Source organism: Debaryomyces fabryi (genome assembly GCF_001447935.2).
Source record: "Debaryomyces fabryi strain CBS 789 chromosome Unknown contig00032, whole genome shotgun sequence".
Classification (NCBI taxonomy): domain Eukaryota; kingdom Fungi; phylum Ascomycota; class Pichiomycetes; order Serinales; family Debaryomycetaceae; genus Debaryomyces; species Debaryomyces fabryi.
The window spans coordinates 62,261-83,674 of NW_015385458.1; the positions used below are offsets into that span (position 1 = coordinate 62,261).

A 21,414-nucleotide genomic window follows, 5' to 3' on the forward strand; every position below is an offset into this window, starting at 1 on the left:
TGCGCGCGCTACCTATCAAAATGTAAGAAGCAATTGCTACAATAATTGCACAAGTTTCCTAAGCTTATAGATAGAGCCTAGGAGTATGGCTCATATTCAGAGTAACACATGAATATAAATGTAATAGTTATATTTATGTTAAATTCAGGAATCTTTTTATATCGCAATAGGCTAGTAGAGGTCCTTTACCAGTGCATTGCATAGTCCAAATGTGCCAGTAGAAACAGGAACAGGGCAACGAAGTAAATTCAAACTAAATGTAATGCTTTACTATGTGATTGCATTCTAGTCTTAGCCTATGTAGTATGAAATATTATTTGGTAACAAATATATTTATAAGAAAATTGAGTAAAAAATTACAGTTGCAAAAATTTGATATTTTTGAAAACTGTGAAATCATAGACGCCAGGATTGTAATAAAGAGTACATAATTGATTTATACAATTCTAAATTTTATTCATTACAGAAATAAAAGAAGATATTTAGATCAATTGAAACTATACGTTGATGATTCCTAACCTATCGTTGAATAATGCATTGTATATTATATTAGCTAGTATGTGACTACAACTCAAGTAAGTTCTAGTTGTGTGGGTATATTAAAGAGAAAATTCAACCATATTTAAAGATCAAACGCATATGTTATGCATGATACCTTTTTTATCATAGTAGACCATCAAGAGTCTTTAGCTATTATTTAAAATGAAAGGCTGAAGACGTCTAAGCTTTAATACCTGCACTTAAAATTTGAGCAATTGATTTTATACTAAAGCCAAAAATACTAAGACAACCCCAGATATCAACATATTACTTCATTACCATACACTACATAAAGCCATAGTGAGAAAGAGCCCTCAAAATATATCAAGACATTACAACCAATACACGTTGAAGCAATTGATAGCATAACGGACAGACGACAGGATTGTACTACTGGTAGAACTGATAAGATGTCATCTACTCCTACGAAGGATATACACGATGACACCAATCTCGAGGGTTTTGACAAATCCGAAGTTACTTTAATCGATCATTTATGCGATAGGATTCTAACAGGATACACAATAAATAAAGAATTACTTATGAAATGGCAAGTGGAACTAGCGGATACAAGTCATGATAGCACAGAGCTATCTACTATAATAGAAGAAGAATTGGTGATATCATATCCTATTGAAACGACAGACTTTTCTGTGAAAAGTAGGGATATTGAATATTTCTTTGAAAATTTGAACAACTTAGATGAAGAAGTACACCATGATTTTAAGATTATTCTTTTAGAATTATTCTTGTACAGCGTTTCTTTATCATATACGATCAAAATCCTAATGTATCGACAAAATGTTCACAAACTAATAGCTGCAAACTTCCTAGAATTGGTATCCACGGTTGAATTGGATTCTTCATTCGATTGTAACGTTCCTCTGATTGTGAGTCAACATGGAAGATTAATCATAATCTTTAGTGAATTCGGGTGTGATATTGATTTGCTAAGAAAATTAATGATGCCATTATATAATGAAAAAATAAATCACTGTATCAAATTGGTATTGTTAGATCTTTTGAATCAACTTTTTACAAGTTATCCATGTCATTTTGACTTTTTTGTTTTGAATGATTTTCAAAATTCAGCTGTAACAATTCCGTTTATTAATGATTTAAATTCACTGAAGTGCCTAACTATACAATCATTTTTCAAAATAAATAGCTCTTGCATAGAAAATAAGTTCGATGATGGTAGTTCAACTGTTACGTTATTCCTTTTAGCAAATTCTTCTGGTTCAAATTCATCTACATTAAAAATCCAATTAGTCAATAATAATCAGTTTATGATTGAAATTAAAAACCATCAGAATGGATCAAGGATGCAATTTTCATTTAATCAAATACTAGATCTTCCTAACCACAATAACCAGAGCTATACTCATTTTGCGTTGACTTATGATAGTTATACTAATTTAAATCTTTTCATAAATGGGGAATATAGCGAGTCAATTCCTTGTCCTGAGCTTTATAAAATCTTAAATTCATGGAATAAAGTATACATTGGAGATGAAAGAAGAACTTTAAGTCACAATAACGACGAACTACTTATTAGAAATTTAACAGTTCTTAATGTTGCATTGTCATATGAATGGGTACATTTTCTATATAATCTCGGCCTAGGATACGATTGGGATTTTAAAGATTTCTCCGAGGATAGACTTTTAAGTTTATTAAATCATTTGAGTTACAGAGGATTGATTAATGTGAGCTTGAAGATCAAGGAGCTTCAAAGTAATCACACAAGGGAAAATTCAGATGTTTTAAACCATATGAGACAAGGAAAACATCAGTTTGAGATGAATAAAAATTTAACAAATGGTACGACTAATAATGCCATAGACAGGAAATCAATAGCTAAAGTCCTTATTTTAAGCAGATTTAAGGAATCTAATGTATTATTTGATTCTAATGCAAGTTCGTTCATGGATTCTTTAGAGGCCCCTTGCTCACCTAAGATATTAATCCACAAGTCTAATTCAATTCACAGCGCACTTTACAGTATCGGGGGGTCTTCACTATTACTTAAATTAATTGAATATTCGTCGCAGATTTCGACTAGCAGAGATAAAAAGATCATTGACACATTGTTATATAAATCTCTCACGTTGTTATTTTCCATTTTGAATAACAATTGGAGATTGAGTAAAGAGTTTGAAAACATTAATGGCTATGGTTTACTACTGATTCTTTTGATGCGTTACAAAGAAAATATTAACTCATCATTAGAATTCAATTTAGTGCCGGGATTTGACTCAAGTAAAAGCCCAGAAACAGATTTTCAAAAGCAGGACTTATTAAAAGTAATATTGGTCCATTCAGGTTACAATTTTATTAACCCATATGAGTCGATCATTATTAATCCAATAGCCTACAGATTTTTAATCCTAAATTTTGACTTGTATTACGGTTCTAACGTATTCGAGCTTCTACTATATCATTTTAGAGTGCTCATTAGTGAGAGTAAATACTCTTATATCAATGCTTTCGAGTTAAACAAGATGAAGCTATTAAGGAAAGTTTTGCAATTTTTTAAATCACCTTTTCTTTCATCTGAAACCCAAGAAACGAATATTGTTCATGAATTATCAAATACATTTGATTCTATCTTGAAGGCGGATACTTCAGTGGAAACAATTAGAACAATATCTTTATTTGTTATTTATTTATTGTATCAAAATCCACACATCTACTCCGAAAGAATTAGTGTTCTTGCTTTGAAATCACTAACAAAAATATTGTGTGATTCAAACCTGTCAATTAAAGTATTGAAAAAATTCTCGAGATCTATAACGATCCACTGGATTTTATTATTGCTCAAGTATAAGTCAACTAACGACAGTAAATATTCCAAAGAGATTGTTCATTGTGGTATTAGACTACTTACGAGGTTGTTGAAGATACTCGGTCCGCATATAATCAAGAGATTTTTTCATGTAAATCATGGGCTAGATATTTTAAGTAGTTTCCTAAAAGACTGGTGGAAGGATGATGAAATGTTATGTCTTATTTATCTAGCAAGTTTTGGGATTGATTTAAGGGATGTTGATAAATCATCGTTGACTTTAACAGAGGTATTTGCTAACGAGAATTATATATCAAGACTTAATCAATTAGTAATGCCAGAATTTTTGATATTATTGAACAACTTAGTGTTGAATTCGATGAACGATTTAAGTATTAAAAAAGGAAAATCATTGAGTGCTCCAAGTTCACCTTTAAAGAGTAAAAGAAGTGACTATGATGATAACGACCTAGAGATTTCGTACGACGTCCTACATCTAATTAATCAGTATACGGAATCTATCAATTTTGGAATTGAAAATGTTAAGCCCTTGTCTAACTATTATAACAAAAAAGAATGGTTAGAAGGTGCTTTCGAATTATTAGGCCATTTAAAATTATCACTATCGTGGATAAATTTTGAACTTTTGCCAAATTTTCAAAGCACTTACGAAAAGTTAGCAAAAGTCTTATCAAGTTTATTTGTGGCTAAGCTATTGAAATCTTCTGAGTTTTTTGATATTTTCAATGGATTGAGTGATTTTACGAAAAAGCTTATACTTGATATTATTTTTCCACGAATATTTGAACATGTTAATCAATTTGTTGATATATCTAATTTCATATTCCAAGAAAAAGAATTTTTAGAAGGCACTATCGACATATTAAATTACTACTACTCAGCATTTATTGACCAAAATTATGTTGTTGGAAAAAATGACATCGATAAATTCTTAACATGTGTTATTTCAATAATAGAGACAAACGAATCATCTAAAAGCACAAATAAACCATATATTGGAATGAAGAATTTGAAGAAATACTTAGGAGAAGTAATTGTCATTAAATTAATAAAAATATCGGATGATGATGAGCAGCACAATAAAAAGGAAAGGGGCAATATAGGCCAAACTCTGAAATTTGAATCTCAATCTGAAACACAGTCGTCTGAACTTGATCATAAGCTAGGCGATTTTGTGAAGTGGCTTCTATATAGACAAATGACTATACTTCGAAGAGAAGTCCTTGATGAAGAAAGAATGAGTCAATTAGTATCACTTTTATTAGGTAGCTTTTTCAAGTTGTCAACAGAAGAACAGAGCCAGAAGGCTGAGTATATATTTAACTTTTTGCGTTCCTGTTATATGATGCAGAGCGAAGATTTCCATAAAACTATTTCACTTATAAGTAAGGGTAGTGACTATAATGAATCTGAAATATTAATTACAGAGTTTTTTGACAATCTACTAACTAAGAACGATGATGAAACATTAAGAAACCTACAGAAATATCCTACATTCAAGCACATATTCACGAAGAGTTATCATGTATGCATTGGAAAGTATGGTGAACGAGCAACGCTAAACGTAACAGATATGGCCGCTGTAACGTTAAATAATGGTGGCAGTTTAGGATTAATGAATAACGTATATATCAACAATTTTGAAAAAGATTGTGAACAATTGAGATTATCTATGGTTAATGGAGAGTTGATAAAATTTAGTAGAGCCGAACAGGATAAACAGGAAAACATGCAATATTTTGTTACAACATACAACTCATTGAAAATCGAAGTCGCTAGATTAATAAATCAAGAGGATATATTCAATAAAAAGTCCCAGTATATATTGGACTTCATTGAGAATGTCGATCGCATGAGAAGGAGAATGATTGTGCAAAATCAGTTATCTGAATCGGAAAAACTATCATACAATATCAATATCCCTATTAAGCTGGTGGAGACCATTAATAATGAGTTTCCTTCTCTTAAGGACTTCAATTACTCAATGACAAACAGTGATATGGACGGTATTCTGGATACTACTGACGATAATGATAGTTACGAGGTCATTGATGATGCATCGGATATGACGGAATCAGAAGGCAATTCATTCGAAGACAGAAATAGGAAAGTTATAAGGAGTTTGTACATGGGTGATCAAATTGTGGCCCTATGGAATATCAGTCAAATAAATGGGTTAGCACCTATTGAAAGTTTGATGATATTGGGAACTAATCATTTGTATTTGATTGAAAATTATTTACATTGTGCAAATGGAAACGTTATTGATGCACATGATGCCCCAATTGAATTAAGAGACCCTTATCTTCAGCTAGTAAATTCCCAATCTAGAAACTATTTGAAAAGTGAGAATGGAAGATCTCATAGAACAAAAAGTTGGGGATTGGATAAGCTAAGCTGCATATCCAAGCGACAATTTCTATTACGCGATATAGCTATAGAGATGTTTTTTAGTGATGGTGCAAGTATTCTTATTACTTGCTTGTCTACGAAGGAACGTGATTCTATATACAGCAAATTATTTGCTTATGCGTCGGGAAAAGGGTTAGACAATGATTTGTTGCAAGCATTGCAACTTTCTTCATCAATATCTACAAGACATCCTTTGACGGATGGAACATCTTTCTTTACTTCGAAATTAGCATCAGCGTTTACATCCGGATCGACATCGTCATTATTGGCGGCTACAAAGAAATGGAAAAGAGGTGAGATGAGTAACTTTTATTATTTGATAATCATCAATACGCTTGCCGGAAGAACGTATAACGACTTAACCCAATATCCAGTATTTCCATGGGTAATTGCTGATTATACTAGCGAAACATTAGACTTGTCGAACCCGAAAACTTTTCGTGACTTATCAAAGCCAATGGGAGCTCAGACTATGGGGAGAGCAAACGAATTCCGAGAAAGATATGAAGCTTTGGATAGCTTGCATGATAATAATGCTCCTCCCTTTCATTATGGTACTCATTATTCTTCAGCAATGATTGTGACATCTTTTTTAATTAGGTTGAAGCCTTACGTACAGTCGTATTTGTTATTGCAAGGAGGAAAGTTTGATCATGCTGATAGACTATTTAATTCCGTTGAGAAGGCTTGGAATTCAGCATCGAGAGACAACACAACTGATGTAAGGGAGTTGACCCCAGAGTTTTTCTATTTACCGGAGTTTTTGACCAACTCTAGTAATTTTGAATTCGGGACCCTTCAGAATGGACAAGCATCGAATGACGTATCTCTTCCACCATGGGCGAAAGGCGATCCTAAGTTATTTATTGCGAAAAATAGGGAAGCTTTAGAAAGTTCGTACGTTTCTGCTAATTTGCATCTATGGATAGAATTAATCTTTGGACATAAACAAAGTGGCCAAGAAGCAGTAAATTCATTAAATGTTTTCCATCATTTATCCTATAATGGCGCTATCAATCTAGATAAGATTAATGATGAGGTCGAAAAGAGGGCAATAATTGGAATGATCAATAATTTCGGACAAACACCGTTGAAGATATTTCAAAAGGCGCATCCTATTAAAGAAGTATTGAATCTACCAAACTATTATATGAGTTTGATAAATACAAATACTGAACCACGATTAATATTCAGCTCTAAGTTGAAAGCACCTATAAAGAAATTGGAATTAACCCTGAGAAAGTGGTTAGGTAGGCCATCATGTGTAAGTAATGAGGATGATTTGTTAATTCGGAAAACAAACTTATTCAAAGGAAATTGCAAGTCTTTGATAATTAACCAGACAACGTTTTTAAATATCCATCTGTCTAATATAACCTGTATTCTTCCAATTGGACACAAGAGCTTTTTAACAGCCTCAGAAGATGGGATTATTAATGTATGGAAATGTGCCCTTAAACCCAGCATGAATTTACAATTTCAATGTTTACTCAGGGGACATTTTACAGGAATTTCCTCATTGATCTTTAGTAGTAGTTTTAAGACAGGTATTAGTGTCGACATTGATGGAATGATTATTATATGGGATTTCACAAGATTTAAATTTGTCAGAAAAATTATGCCACCTTCCGCTTTCAAGACTCCACTAAGAGTGTTAACTTCTATTTCGAATGACACAGGAAATATAATTGCAATATATAGCTCGGAAAGAAAAAACTTGTTAATGATCTTTACTATAAATGGAGAAATCATTCTTTCAAAACATCTAGACCATGGTGTGATCTCAAGTGTAACATGTGGGAGTATAAATGATCCGATGGTTGATACTGATAAATACCTGGTTACAAACAGTCATATATATTGGTCTAATGAATTGATAGCAATTGCGTATAATGCACCAAAAAGACTTGTTAATATATATGAGCTAAAAGAAGACGAAGGAAATGAATGTTGGGCTTTGGTGTTAATTGACGCGGTGGATTTTGGGTCTACATCAGTTGGAGAGATAACAGCTATGGAACTATTCAAGCAAAGTGAAATTGATACAGAAGACAAATTATGTAGGGGCTTATTGAAATTAGTCGTTGGGGACTCATTCGGTAAAGTATATAGTTGGTGATAAAAGTTGTAGATGTTAAATGCCATATTTTTTTGTTCGCAATTTCGCAGTGAAATCAAATGTAAATTGAATCTGATGCGGACATAAATAAGCTTCTCCTCAGGATCAATTGTAAAATCGTTTTAGTTGTGATCATCTATCAAAATGTCTACATTGTCACTGGTGATTCCTCCTATCTCGATCAAAACGATTTTAACGTGTTTATTATGGTACCTGATATCATCTATAACGTCGCAATTGACAAAGCTTATATTGGTGAAGTTTACATATCCATTATTCTTGAGTCAATTCCAATTTCTTATTAGCACATTGTTGGCATTTGCTTTTATTTCTATTGCAAGGAAGTTTCCAGATGTACAACAGCATTTTCCATTGGGAAGTTTGCCAAATAATCCTAGCAAACCAATTTTTGATAAGAGCATTTTGATTGCAGTATTGCCATTAGGTATTTTTCAATTTACAGGTAAGTACTTCTCATTGAATGCTACATCATTGATACCGTTGTCAACAGTATCAAGCATAAAGGCGTTATCACCATTGTTGATTGTAGCTGGCTATAGAGTGATATACAATGTGAAATTTCCATTTATAACTTATCTTTCATTAACACCTTTAGTTGGAGGGGTAGTGTTGATCATTGCATCCGAATCAATGAATAATAGTCCTGGGTCTAAAAGTACTTTATTAAGGAACGACGAGGACGAATTTGATTATAAAAAAATAAAAGGGTTTGTTTTTTGTCTTATAAGTACTATAGTATTTGCTGCACAAAGTATTTATGGAAAAAAATTGTTTACCTGGAACAGTAGTTCAACTAATAACAATCCAGCTTCTTTGGCACTCAATACCGAAGCAAGCAAGCCGGGAACTCCAGCTTTGGAGCAAAATTTTGCATTTTCACCACCAGATAATAAATTTTTTGATTTTAGCCCCAAGAAATCTAAAAAGTTTATCAGGCAGAGAACAAATTCAATAAAATTACCATTTTCTACCTCAGATTTAAGGCTTGATGAAAAGAATGAAGAGATTGGCCGTCAGCAACTTCCATATACTAGAGCTGTACAAAATAATGATACAATAACTAATCCGTTTGCATCTTTCACGAATGATTCGTTAGGAGATAATAATAATAAACCTGATAGAATGACTACAATATTCTATTGTTCAATGATTGGGTTCTTTTTCTCTTTCGGTGGATTCATCGTAAATGAACTTTCTAGCATTTTTAAAGAACTTACCGATCCGGTAGAAAGTCTTACCAATATTCCAAACCAAACGACAGACTTTGTAACGGTTCTATGCTTAATATTCCTAGATTCATTATCACATTTCTCGCAAATGATATTGGCATTCCATTTACTAGGTCTGATTCCTGCGTTATCATACTCAATTGCCTCTATGATGAAGAGAATCGTTATAATTACTGTTAGTATAATCTTGGCAATTGGTTCGACGCAACCACACGAAAGAGATAGTTCTAAGTGGTTTGGTAAAATAAACACGCAACAGCTCTATGGTTTGATATTAATTGCTATCGGACTATATTGCTATGATAGATGGGGCTCAAGAAGTCTAAAAGCCAATCGAATTTGACTGTACTGTAACATAATTAAGTAGACTAGAAATATATGTAATAATATTAGATATCTTTACAGAAATAATGTTAGGAAAGGCTAGAATGCCCAGTTGCAATGGAGAATTGGAAACCCGTCATTCGTTAAAACGACAAAAATCAAACACTCTAAACAACCACGCCCGTAAGATCCATGACTACCCTCACCATGAAAGTATTATGTGTGAACATAAAACCGCCATATAGGTGCGACTAGTATACTCTGGTATGTGTTGTAGAGAGCAGCAGTCCTGGGAGTTTAGATATAAAATCTATAAACTGTTGCCCTACAATAATACACATACGTGGTACAATAGAGAAGAAAAATGAAATAGTTAAATTGATGAAAAATTGAAAAAAGTTTTATACTGTCATAATACGTGCGGGTAACCATTAATTACAATTTAGGGCAATACAAGACCTTTCATCTGAATGAAACTACTAGCTATATTTGGAGTCTAAGGTGATGTGGTTGAACTATATACTGATAATCACGCTCCTACAGGTCTTATTTATAGGCATTGGACATTGCATTGGGTTTACTGGTCAAGTAGTTGGGATTCCATCTGAAATCGAAAGCATCCAAGACAGTGAAAACAAGAGTCCAGTATTGAATGGTGTCAATTTTCAATCACGGTTCAACATCGAACTTATTCCTTTAAATAACATTACGATATCCGAAACCTTCAAAGTTTTAGCAAACAAAGATTTCGTATTTAAGTTCAGTAATTTGGAAACCGGAAGTTATGAATTGCTCATCAATTCTTATGATTTCCTTCTATCGTCAAACAGATACAGAATCCTAGTTGAAGATCAAGACATTAAAGCATATGAAGAGGATTTGGGTCAGGATACTTTTAATTTTACTTCTGAAGCAGTTATTTCTCAAGAGCCACTTATCGTGCCTATCAAAGGAATTAAACAATATTACGAACACCGCCTGGGATCGATACTCAATATGTTATTAGATAGTCCCTTTGGATTTATATTTAAGAACAAGATCTATACCATACTCTTTGTGGTTTGCTCAGCGATTATGGTGACTCCCTATATTATATCTTGGGTAAACCCCGACTTTGCAGAACACTTCCAAGAAGTACAAGAAAGGGCAGAGACTAGAAAGAGAGAAGAGAGAAGTACTGCTAGCTTACAAAAGGAAATAGAAAAAGTTCCTAATAAGAGGAATCAAAATGGAGGAGGATCTCTGAGACAAAGAAGATGAATCAATTTGTGTATAAAATTATATATAGTCATAAATTTACAGAATTATACTTTTACATTTAATTTAAATCCAACAAGACAGTACCTACTAATAATCCAAAATACAGTACCAATTATAGCAAAAATTCCTGCCAAGAGTACGAACATGTCGTAATTATGTTGGCTTTTATCACCAATAACAGCACTTGCAATTGGTATACCAAATAAATTACCTATCGAAACGAAAAAATATAGTAACCCATACTTTTGGCCAAATTCCAACGGATATTTTACTTCTGTTGTCTCTACTTCACTTTCCATGAAAGGATTTTGTTGTCTGGATACGTCCACCTTTTTAATAGAATAAATAGTTACAGATGACAACAGAACTGGCAAGAGAGATAAAATACTAGCTGAAAAAGCACCGGATAAAGCAGCAAAGGCATACAAAACACCAATATTAGAACCAAATGGAAGCCATATAACCATGATTGACAAATCAAGACATAATAACATCAAAATCATAACATTATAAGGACCCCATATATCAGCCATGTGGCCAGGAATCCAACGGCCTAAAACACCGCATGCATTGAATATAGTTAAAAGAATATATGCCGCCGATTCTGACATACCTTGAGCAATTGCATAACTTGCATAATAGGTAACAATTAAAATAAGGGCCAATTCACCAAAGAACACACCTATAATAAGAAATGAAAATTTAATATCTCGAAGTGCATTAAAGCTTAACATATTCTTACTTGCTGCTTTAAATTTCTTCCTTTTGTTCATTTCTTCAAAATCTGTAGAGGCTGAATCCATGGGGATCAAGTCGGTGCAATACTTCTCTCTAGCTAAGCACATTGCACAGATCATACATACTAAACAGAAAAACCCAAGAATTCTTATACTCCAGGCAAATCCAACTTTCGGAAATAATGAACGAAGCATTAAGGGTAAAATGACCCCCCCTATTGATCCTCCAATAGTGGCAAAACCAGTTGCTCTTCCAATAGCGTTTGCAGTCCAATGTTGACTGACAACTCCTACTAATGGGGTAATACATAACCCATGCCCCGTTCCTACGCAAATAAAACTCAAGATGAATTGCCAAACTTTAGTACAATTCGCAGTAGCCATAAAACCTCCTACGATAAGAACAGTACCGTAAAGCAAAGGAGGAAGCGAGCCCTTCATTACAAAAATGGGCCCTACAATAATACCGATAGCGAAAGACAAATACATATAGATTGAAAATATCCATGATACTGAAGAAGTCTCGATATCCTTCAACTGATGCTGACTGACATACGATTCAATAGCACCAATGGAATTAAGAACTCCGAAATTAGCGATAAGTCCTAAGAACGATCCTATGACAACGCTGTAAGCTTTGAGGCCATTAGTCGGTTCTTCCGAGGGCTTCTGACTTTCTATAGGTTCGGTATGCAGAAAAGTCGTCTCTAATGTTGCTTCATTATCAGTATTTCTAATCCCTGTACTCACACCAACTACACCCGAGTCCTGCCTCTGCACTCCAACTGGCTTGAGGGGAATATCTTTACCAGGCTGAAAATTCATTTTTGAACTAAGGATTAATGAAAAATATTGAAAAAAAAAAGTTAGCAAAATTCTATGTAATATTGCCGAATTACCCCAGAGTCGTGAGTATACCGACTATTATTCCTTCGGATTCCTTATGGATATATTCGTTCTTGAACAAATCGCTGGAATTTTGAATACTAATATTAAGAAGGGATCCATCAATGCGTATAATATCTTTATTTTCAGAATTGAATTATACAGAAATCATATTTTGTCTTACTAAAACTGTAACTTCGGAATTTTGTTGCGTAGTTGCAGCAATTCAAGAACGTGAGTGTACCAATTCTTAAAGGCTGGAATGGCTAGTAAAGTTGACTTTATCATACACTAATATAATAAATACATCTTAGAGTACCCAAGTTTGATTAGGAAATATTTACAACTAGTGGGAAACTAAATATGTGTATATACAGGTAAATTTGAATCGTTATATGCGTTTTTGTAAATAGTATTTTTGCATTTCTGATTCTAATTCGTTTAATAGTTGATGTTGCCTTTCAAGAGTGGACGCATCACACAATTCGTCTAGCAATGTATTTACAATATTGCCAACCCAGTCATCGGCTGAATCAATATCGTGATAGCATAATGATCCCATATACTGTCTAAAAGATTGACTGCTGAAACGAAGAAAAAAGAAGTTGTTCTTCATTACCTTCTTCGTAAGTTTCAAATATTCTGCATTATTGAATGGGTCATACAATATACCAGACTTATAGCATACAATAGACATAAAAATTCTATCGGTAAGCAATTTTATGGATTTTTCTAAGATTACTTCAGGTAAAAGCAGTGCTTTTGATGATTGTTGGTTGTAAGCATGCTTTACGACCAGAAACTTGTAAAATTCTCCACCTACAGTGTTGAATTTTGTACATAAATCAGGCAATTCATGGATGTTTCCACCATGACTTCTGGTTAGTTGAAAAAAAGTTCTAGATACATAAAAATTCACTAGTAATAGTTTATGCAAGGCATCATTATGTATCTTTGGAAATTGAATAGCATTTTTCCATACAGAAAAATCTGAACCACCATTTACTTTTTCATTGATTTTCAACTTAAGAGTTGGTATCTTAGACAAATTTAATGGCTTTGCTTTGGTATTCAAAATTTGCTCAAGAAAGTTATATATAACCCTTTGTGCTTCAGTGTTACCTTTCTGGTCAACTAAAAGTCCAATATATTGATAAATTGATTTACCATAGAGAAGTGCTTTTATACTTTTCGTTTCAGCTACTTCTTTCATCATGTCCATCGTATCTATTTTAGAATTAATAAAACTGTCCAAACCATAATGGATATTAAAGGATGCAATAGAGTAACTTAAGAAGGACTTTCCTATCTCTTCTAGCGAAGCAATAGAATATTTGCTTGGTTCATTAATATATGGTATATCAATGACGACTCTTTCTTCTTTTATTTTTCCGATTATATTGTCAGCAAAAGTCTGACACAATGAAAATTTGTGCATCTTAAACTTTTCTGTGAAAGTGTTGATCAAATGTAAAACTTCTTCACTATTAAGATTTTCTATAAGATTGATAAACAATTCAACAAAACTCAGTGACCATTCCTTTATTACATTTGGGTCGTACATATGTACAGTCGCCAAGTATTGACATAATTGGGCATTAATAAGACTATTTGTATATCTTTTCTCCATTAGTAGAGCTTGATAATCAGTGTTTTCTATTAGCTCGAAATTACCTGAATCGTCTAAAAGATATTTGCAAAAATTATTGGACGTTAATAGTTTAAATAATTCTTGGATGTACGGAGATGATACCTGAGACAGCTTAGATAGTAAGGCATGGTGTATCGACACCTTATACAATAAACTTCCCCAATTGTGCCACAAATGTAAACAATTTTTCAATGAATTATTTCTTTTCCAGTTCCTACTTTTATAAGTACCAAAACTAGGTTTTATTACTGAGTTATTCAATAATAGGAGCCTCGTTGTTCTGGAAGTGTCATTTAGTGGAGGAAGTCTTAGAGGACTTGAATCTTTTAAACCTATGTTGGGTCTTATTCTGAAGCTCGGCATGTTGGTTTGGTATGCAAGATACTTTAAATAACTTGTTGATGACTCAAACTTCGAAGGACTATAACCTCCTACGAAGAATTGATTGAGAAATGACATACAATCTTCAAATTTCTCAATAAGATATAAACCTAAGAATTGGTTACTTGTAAATGGTGCAGCTGAATTCGAGAACTCATTTGGGGTAATATTCTTAACTTTAATGGATTCGTTTATGTGGTTAGAAACGATATCAACAAATTCTTTCTCATGTTTAAGGTTCTCATTTTCGGTGTCACCTAAACCATTTGTTACCAAGTAATTCTTGAATGCTAAAGAAATGCAAGATTGACCAAGTTTCCCTAATTCATCCAACATGATTGTGTCTGCGTAGCCATGTGGAAAAACTTTACCACTCATAGATTCGCTCATCGTCAAACAAGGTACAACAGGTAAATTCTTCTGCTTTTTGTACTGAGGCAACAGTACTGGATTTTTTTTAAATTTTATGGTAGGGTCTATTTCATTTCCATTTGAATTTGCTATTAAATAATCGACCAATCTACCCACCCATTTTTCAACCAGGTTTTCTATGATATTGTTGTTCAAATCTAGAACACCCAAATATTGATAAAAAATTTCATTGGAGTTTGATTTAGTACGAATATCTCTTTTAATTGAAAAATATTGGGGACAATTTATGACATCTGTAAGCGCTGAGAAGCTTATTATATTATCAAAAAGAGAATCTAAGTTCTTAATAATATTGATAAATAAGGGATTGGAAATATCAAGCTTATAAAAAAGGTGTTTCACGGTGTAGAATTCAAACATAAGCTTACCGTAGTTTTGTAAATCTTGCAATTTATCACCAATAAGTGCACTATTCAGCGTCTCATCAAATATAGAGCAGGACATGAACTTTGTAGCATTCGACGAGTCTACTAAAAATAACGGATTAAATACATCCTTAGCATATTCTAGTTTTGGGATTTCGATAGTAGAATTTGGAACAACTGAGTCCCATATCAAGGTATAATCAACCAGATCACTTTTAAATCTTGGCGCTATTTTAAGGAAATAGGATACAAAAGAATCGACTAGCTGACTTGATTTTGCATCCTCCACGAAGAAGCCTTCTATGTACTGGTTACATTGAGATATGTCCGCAATGCAAAATTGTCCAATGTATTCTAAAAAAGATGACTTTCGAGAGTCAAAAGCCATAGCGGCACACTCGAGTAAATTATCAGCGTAATTAAAGGCCTCAGTAAATCTAATATGTGGTCTAGTATTGATAATGTATTTCACAGTGATATATTTTATGTACAATTGGCCAAGATTTTCCATATCAGCAGTGTCATAGTCTCCATACTTTATTGAAGGAAATGGTATTTTGGGTTTGGCTATTCCTGGAAGTTCAACGGTATCATGAATTACAAAATTCTTATTAAAATCATTAATAATTGTGTTGCTTTTCTGAGTAGGTTCGATCTTCGATGATTTCAATAGCAAATCTACTATTTTATCCTGATCTAGCGACGAATTTCGGTCTGATATACATCTTTTAAATGTTATTAAAGGTACTACTAATTTCCAGCATCTCGGTGAATGACTCTGTAACCTCGTATTCCGTAGTATTGATAACATCAAAGTATATGAGACTCTTAATTTAATATAAGTTGTGCAGTATGAAAATATCGCTTCTAAAAGTAAGAAAGCATATCGCTATTCAAAACTGCAAAATAGCTAGAAAAAAAAGTTACAGTTTTCAACTATCAAGTAAACCTACGGCCATTATTCGATAGAAATAACATTTGACTACATCTGCGCTAATTAAAATACGAATACCTTTTTATAAATGTACATTTGTAAGTATATGATTTGCAGCAAACCGGAAGAAGATGCAGCGGAAAAAGTGGAAGAGTGTTTAAAAAGTAATTCAATTAATAATTTTCATCATTAAACCCTCTAAACTAAATTAGTGGAACAAAACATCAAAAAATATATAAATAATTCTTGACCGAATAATTCACAATCTTCTACCACGTCTACCACCCTTTCTTCTGGTGGAATCAGATGGAACTGGGGTAACATCTTCGATTCTACCGATTCTTAAACCGGATCTGGCTAAAGCTCTTAAAGCGGATTGACCACCTGGACCTGGGGTCTTGGTCTTGGTACCACCGGTAGCTCTCAATTTAACGTGGACGGCAGTAATACCGACTTCTTTACATTTTTGAGCAACGTCTTGGGCAGCCAACATAGCAGCGTATGGAGAAGATTCATCTCTATCAGCCTTGACTTTCATACCACCGGTAACTCTAGCAATAGTTTCTTGACCGGATAAATCAGTAACGTGAACGAAAGTATCGTTGAATGAAGCAAAGATACGGGCAACACCAAAAACTTGGGAGCCATCTCTAACTGGACCTACACTAATGTTAGTATTATTTTTCTCTTATACGAATCTCCCTAATTGCTGTTTATGCTGATTATTCTTTTCACCCTATTTTTCCATATGGAGACCACAGAAAGGATCTTCGAGTCAAATGTCATCATTCCTGACACTCATTCCAAAGTTCTGCTCCAGCCTACTCTTCCTGTGTTTCTGCGTTCATTTCTTGCGTTTAATTCCCACCACTTATCTTGAGTCAAATTTTCACAGAAATTTTTTCATCAACCTGGTTCAAATATTCAATCAACACTTCAACAATAACCATTCCTAATGGTACAATAGGAGATATTACTACTCGTTTCATTTATAACATACCAGATGAAGACATTTTTAATTATATGATACACTGATTTACTAGGATATTCAATTAAACGTCTGATTAATTTTTTGTAGTAGGATTTTTCACGATAGAATCTACCATCCGCATACAATTCGTCTCAATTTTTTGGAATTTTTTTTTCACGACTTTTCGGTACACAGACGACTAATTTTCCACCATGGTGTTCTCACGCTATTGTAGAGTACTATTAGGACAGTAGCCCTAAATTATAACCTGCTAGCTTCATATACATCTATTAGCAGACATGGTCAATACCAGTCCAACATGCCCTGAGGCTAGTATCAAACCTATAAAGCTCCCTGGTCCATATTTCGAAAGTTCTACACGGTCTTTATGTAGCGTTTTGTATTAATTGGCTCTAAATACCCTAACTAATCCACTTTGTAGCATTATAATACACGAATTGTAAGTACCGGCCCTATATGTGGACCCCTGAGTAAACGATGCACTTAGTAAACGAAACCTAAGATCTTACCAGCAACGTGCTTTCTTCTGGCTTCTTCGTGGTCCATGATACCAGCAGAGGTGGTTAAGATAACGTAACCGAATTGTCTGGCTGGTAACAAGTTGTCAGTCCATCTTTCCATGTCACCGACCTTGACGTTGAATCTTGGAGAAATAACACCACACTTGTTCAATCTACCGTTTAATTGAACAACGATCTTACCAGATCTGTGGTCATCAATGTATTCGAATTCACCAATGTAACCGTGCTTTTGCATAACGGTCAAAAACTTGATGATGACCTTAGAAGATGGTCTGATTAAAACTTGACGCTTACCGGTTTTTTCGGCGTTGTTAATGGAGTTTAAAGCATCTGCTAAGACGGAGGTTCTGGTCATTTTGACGTTTTGTTGTTTCTGTAGATAATTAAGACCAGTGAAAAATTATCTTTTTTTTTTCAACTAGTGTTAGTGCTCGCTCTCTCTGGATTCGGGTTATGAGAATAGGGTCCGAAAATTTTTGTTAGTGGGCTCGCTTGCACTATGAGACGCCCAAACAGAAGCTGTTAGTCGCAATATGCGACTTTTATTGCGACAATGTCTTAAAAGTTTTTCGCAACGCCGATTTAGCAGTCACAATTATGGTGGGCGCGCTACTGCGAAGTTCAACAGAATCGGTATACTTTTAGTTTAGTGTGGGTGTTTGGATTTGGAGGTTTTGTGACATTTTCGCTGGAATTGTTTCTTCATCCCGTTCGGACGGTGAAAAACTTTTGAGAAAAGAATCTTTACATTACTGTTATTCGAATACATAGTATAATTAATTAGTAAAAGATGCCTGTATGTACAGAAGAGAGATAAGACCAGACTATTCATGAAGAAGTGTTGAAGAAAGAAAGAGCGTCAGAAACAAGTACCGTCGAATGGAGAAACTTTGAAGTGTATTGGATTCGAAAACAAAATGGGACATATATATACCAGTACAATGAAAAATTGGAATGTGATGACCATTAAGTTGAAATGGATACCAGTGGTATTATTGGGAAGATCCTGGAAGACGTGTGCAAAGACCGGTGAGACGCAGTGGACGTTTGACAACACACATGAATAGAGTGGATAAATTTTGAATTAGGTGGACCCGAGCAATATACTAACAAGAAATAGTCTCAAAAATCTTTTAGAACTAAGCAAAAATTAGCTAAGGCTCAAAAGCAAAACAGACCATTGCCACAATGGATCAGATTGAGATCTGGTAACACCATCAGATATAACGCTAAGAGAAGACACTGGAGAAGAACTAAGTTAAACATCTAAGAAGGTTTATTAATGATAATTTTAGAGAAAGCTATATACTGGAAATGATTTGTGGAGGAGCGTTGAACCTTCGTGGTGGTTTCAACTGGGCACATTGTTGCAATATGCTCTAGTAGTATATAATTTTTTGTTTATTAATCTTTATATTCGCATGTTTAATTTATGATATTTGTTGTACAATCGATATGTAAATGGCGAGGGAGTAGATTGTTGGGATCCTTGGATCTTTTCAGGCTGTGGTATTTTTTTAGTGTACTATGGAGTTGTCAGATACCGATAAATGTCTGTATTAAGGAAAATACATTGCAGTTAGTGTCTATATAACCTTAAACCTAAAGTATAAATAATGTACAGCTTGTGGCCTTAGACTTGGTCTTCGAAAACAGTTTCGATTGGCTTCTCCATGAAGGAGGCGTGAGATAATACAGAAACACCGGAAGAACCAATCAACCACATCATAGTTGAAATAGGACTAGCAAGGAATCCTAATGGGACGGCGACAATCATCAAACCAGTGTATAATTGGGAGGTGTTGAATCTACCAACTGGCAAAACCAAGTCGTCGCCTTGCAATTTATTAATAGCAAATAAACCACCACCTAAGAAAAGAATAACAAACAACAATAACAAGTTAGTAACTAATGCATAGATACTCAATATAGACACCACAGCTAAGTAGTTAGCTGAAAAGTAGCCTAAGTTGTAGGATACACGGCTTTGCACTTCACCAAAGTTGGCTGGCTTTGAAAGTCTTCTGAAATCAAAGAATTCTTGTGGTGGACGAAGTTTGGATATCGATGACTTTAACTGTCCCACATTGTTTTTCATACGGTCAAGACTGAAACTCTCACCAAGCTGTGTAAACTATATTTCGTTAGTATTTGAGATGAATTCTAGTGATTTTTGAAAGTTGATTTCTTGTTATAAATAATCGATTTTCATTAATATTAACCATTAGAATACATACTGGAATATTAGAAAAAGAAAGCGACATTTTCTTTTATGATATGTTAGGGTAGTAATAATGATAGCGTTTAACTGCTTCTAAATGTTTACGTGTTGATACTTAATGAGTACATATCCATTCAGGCTTATTCGCGATTAGTACCAAAAAAAAATTTGAACACAAAACAAAAGTACGTTTCTTTCTTTATATTACTGCAAAATAGAATAGAGAACTACTTAATTCAAGCCTAAATCCTTTTTAACCATTGATCTGCAAATTGGGTGGTAACTTGCTTCAAATTTCTTAAAATACGCAATTGCCTTTTCGCGATTTGCCCTATTTAACAAAACATAACCTGGTCTGACGAATTTCATTCTACCTACTGTTCCCAACCATTCACCAAGAGGATCATAGAACTTCTCATTTTTACCAGTAACCTGTAAAGCATACCATCTGAAAACGACTTCTGCATTTGAAGAATTGGAATAATTGGAATATATTTCACTCATCGCCTGTAACGCATCGATGTGGTCGGACCACTTAAAGGTTTCATGCTTGTCGAAAGAAGTAAGAGTGTCTAAAAATACAACAGATTGGTTTGAACTAAAATTCTTGACATCATTGTGATGGAAAATTTCTTTGTAATTCTTGTTGCCTTTTACTATAGCATTATACCACTTGTCAGCTAAATTGTAGCACTGATCGACTAGGGTACTATCAAACTTAGGCTTAACTGGAGGCATTCCTGGCATATAAAGCCATGTATTCCAATCAATTGAATCTAATTCAACCTTCTTAGCTTTGAAAAAGTCATATAATGTGTCCAAAAATTCGTAAGTATCCAATGATTTGTACCTATATTTCTTGAAATAATATGGAATAAATGGATCAAATACCTCTTTTCCACCTACCACTTGCTCGATGTGGTATAACAAATTAGAACCTTTCTCATATGGTACTGTTGAAAAAGAATCATCCGGGTCGCATTGATCTTTCAAGTCTTGCACCAAAGTTGAAAATCTAGAGGCAGACTTGCCCATGGCATTGATGGAATTTTCCAAGTCAGTCCACCCAATTATAGCACTAAAGTGTCTTGTTGGTTCTCCATAAATAGCCCCTTGTATTCTTCTCTCTAAATAAACAGTCCAACCTTCATTAAGCCAGAAATGTTCCCATGAACAGTTGGTAACTAAATTTCCTGACCAAGAATGGGCTAATTCGTGTGCCAAAACGTCCACATTTTCACGGTCACCACTAACTAATGTTGGCGTAGCGAATGTTACGTTAGGATTTTCCATACCACCATATGGGAATGACGAAGGTAACACCAATGCATCATACTGATCCCATTCATATTTGAAAATTAACGATTCAACTGTTGTCAAGAACTTCTCCATATCATGTTCAAATTCATATTGGCAGGCATCTATCTTACTTGGTTCACAGTAGACATGCGATCTAGGGCCAATTGGGGCCTTCGTGATATCACCTGAGGCTATTGCAACCAAATATGATGGAATAGGAATTGGTTGATCAAAATAATATGCATTTTGTTCTTGTTTAACCGGTCTACCTGACATTAAAGCA

The 21,414-nt window shown here is 34.0% G+C and overlaps 9 protein-coding genes across 9 annotated transcripts; 3 read left to right on the forward strand and 6 right to left on the reverse strand.

Annotated features, from left to right (window-relative positions):
* Positions 1–950: 950 nt before the first annotated feature.
* BPH1 (Bph1p) lies at positions 951–7,880 on the forward strand (the record flags this gene model as incomplete). The annotated part of the gene is made up of 1 exon (XM_015610872.1): positions 951–7,880. The coding sequence occupies one exon, from the start codon at positions 951–953 to the stop codon at positions 7,878–7,880; it is 6,930 nt and encodes a 2,309-aa protein (XP_015468326.1).
* A 144-nt stretch (positions 7,881–8,024) lies between these two features.
* AC631_02043 (uncharacterized protein) lies at positions 8,025–9,473 on the forward strand (the record flags this gene model as incomplete). The annotated part of the gene is made up of 1 exon (XM_015610873.1): positions 8,025–9,473. The coding sequence occupies one exon, from the start codon at positions 8,025–8,027 to the stop codon at positions 9,471–9,473; it is 1,449 nt and encodes a 482-aa protein (XP_015468327.1).
* A 485-nt stretch (positions 9,474–9,958) lies between these two features.
* On the forward strand, positions 9,959–10,714 carry AC631_02044 (uncharacterized protein; the record flags this gene model as incomplete). The annotated part of the gene is made up of 1 exon (XM_015610874.1): positions 9,959–10,714. One exon carries the CDS (start codon positions 9,959–9,961, stop codon positions 10,712–10,714), a length of 756 nt encoding a protein of 251 aa, XP_015468328.1.
* A 44-nt stretch (positions 10,715–10,758) lies between these two features.
* Positions 10,759–12,276, reverse strand: AC631_02045 (uncharacterized protein; the record flags this gene model as incomplete). Its single annotated transcript, XM_015610875.1, has 1 exon — positions 10,759–12,276. One exon carries the CDS (start codon positions 12,274–12,276, stop codon positions 10,759–10,761), a length of 1,518 nt encoding a protein of 505 aa, XP_015468329.1.
* Positions 12,277–12,727: 451 nt separating this feature from the next.
* AC631_02046 (uncharacterized protein) lies at positions 12,728–15,976 on the reverse strand (the record flags this gene model as incomplete). The annotated part of the gene is made up of 1 exon (XM_015610876.1): positions 12,728–15,976. The coding sequence occupies one exon, from the start codon at positions 15,974–15,976 to the stop codon at positions 12,728–12,730; it is 3,249 nt and encodes a 1,082-aa protein (XP_015468330.1).
* Positions 15,977–16,358: 382 nt separating this feature from the next.
* Positions 16,359–17,112, reverse strand: RPS14B (40S ribosomal protein uS11; the record flags this gene model as incomplete). Its single annotated transcript, XM_015610877.1, has 2 exons — positions 16,359–16,759; positions 17,100–17,112. 2 exons carry the CDS (start codon positions 17,110–17,112, stop codon positions 16,359–16,361), a joined length of 414 nt encoding a protein of 137 aa, XP_015468331.1.
* Positions 17,113–17,573: 461 nt separating this feature from the next.
* On the reverse strand, positions 17,574–17,966 carry RPS22A (40S ribosomal protein uS8; the record flags this gene model as incomplete). The annotated part of the gene is made up of 1 exon (XM_015610878.1): positions 17,574–17,966. One exon carries the CDS (start codon positions 17,964–17,966, stop codon positions 17,574–17,576), a length of 393 nt encoding a protein of 130 aa, XP_015468332.1.
* A 1,278-nt stretch (positions 17,967–19,244) lies between these two features.
* Positions 19,245–19,709, reverse strand: AC631_02049 (uncharacterized protein; the record flags this gene model as incomplete). Its single annotated transcript, XM_015610879.1, has 1 exon — positions 19,245–19,709. One exon carries the CDS (start codon positions 19,707–19,709, stop codon positions 19,245–19,247), a length of 465 nt encoding a protein of 154 aa, XP_015468333.1.
* Positions 19,710–20,063: 354 nt separating this feature from the next.
* Positions 20,064–21,407, reverse strand: AC631_02050 (uncharacterized protein; the record flags this gene model as incomplete). Its single annotated transcript, XM_015610880.1, has 1 exon — positions 20,064–21,407. One exon carries the CDS (start codon positions 21,405–21,407, stop codon positions 20,064–20,066), a length of 1,344 nt encoding a protein of 447 aa, XP_015468334.1.
* Between the last annotated feature and the right edge of the window lie 7 nt (positions 21,408–21,414).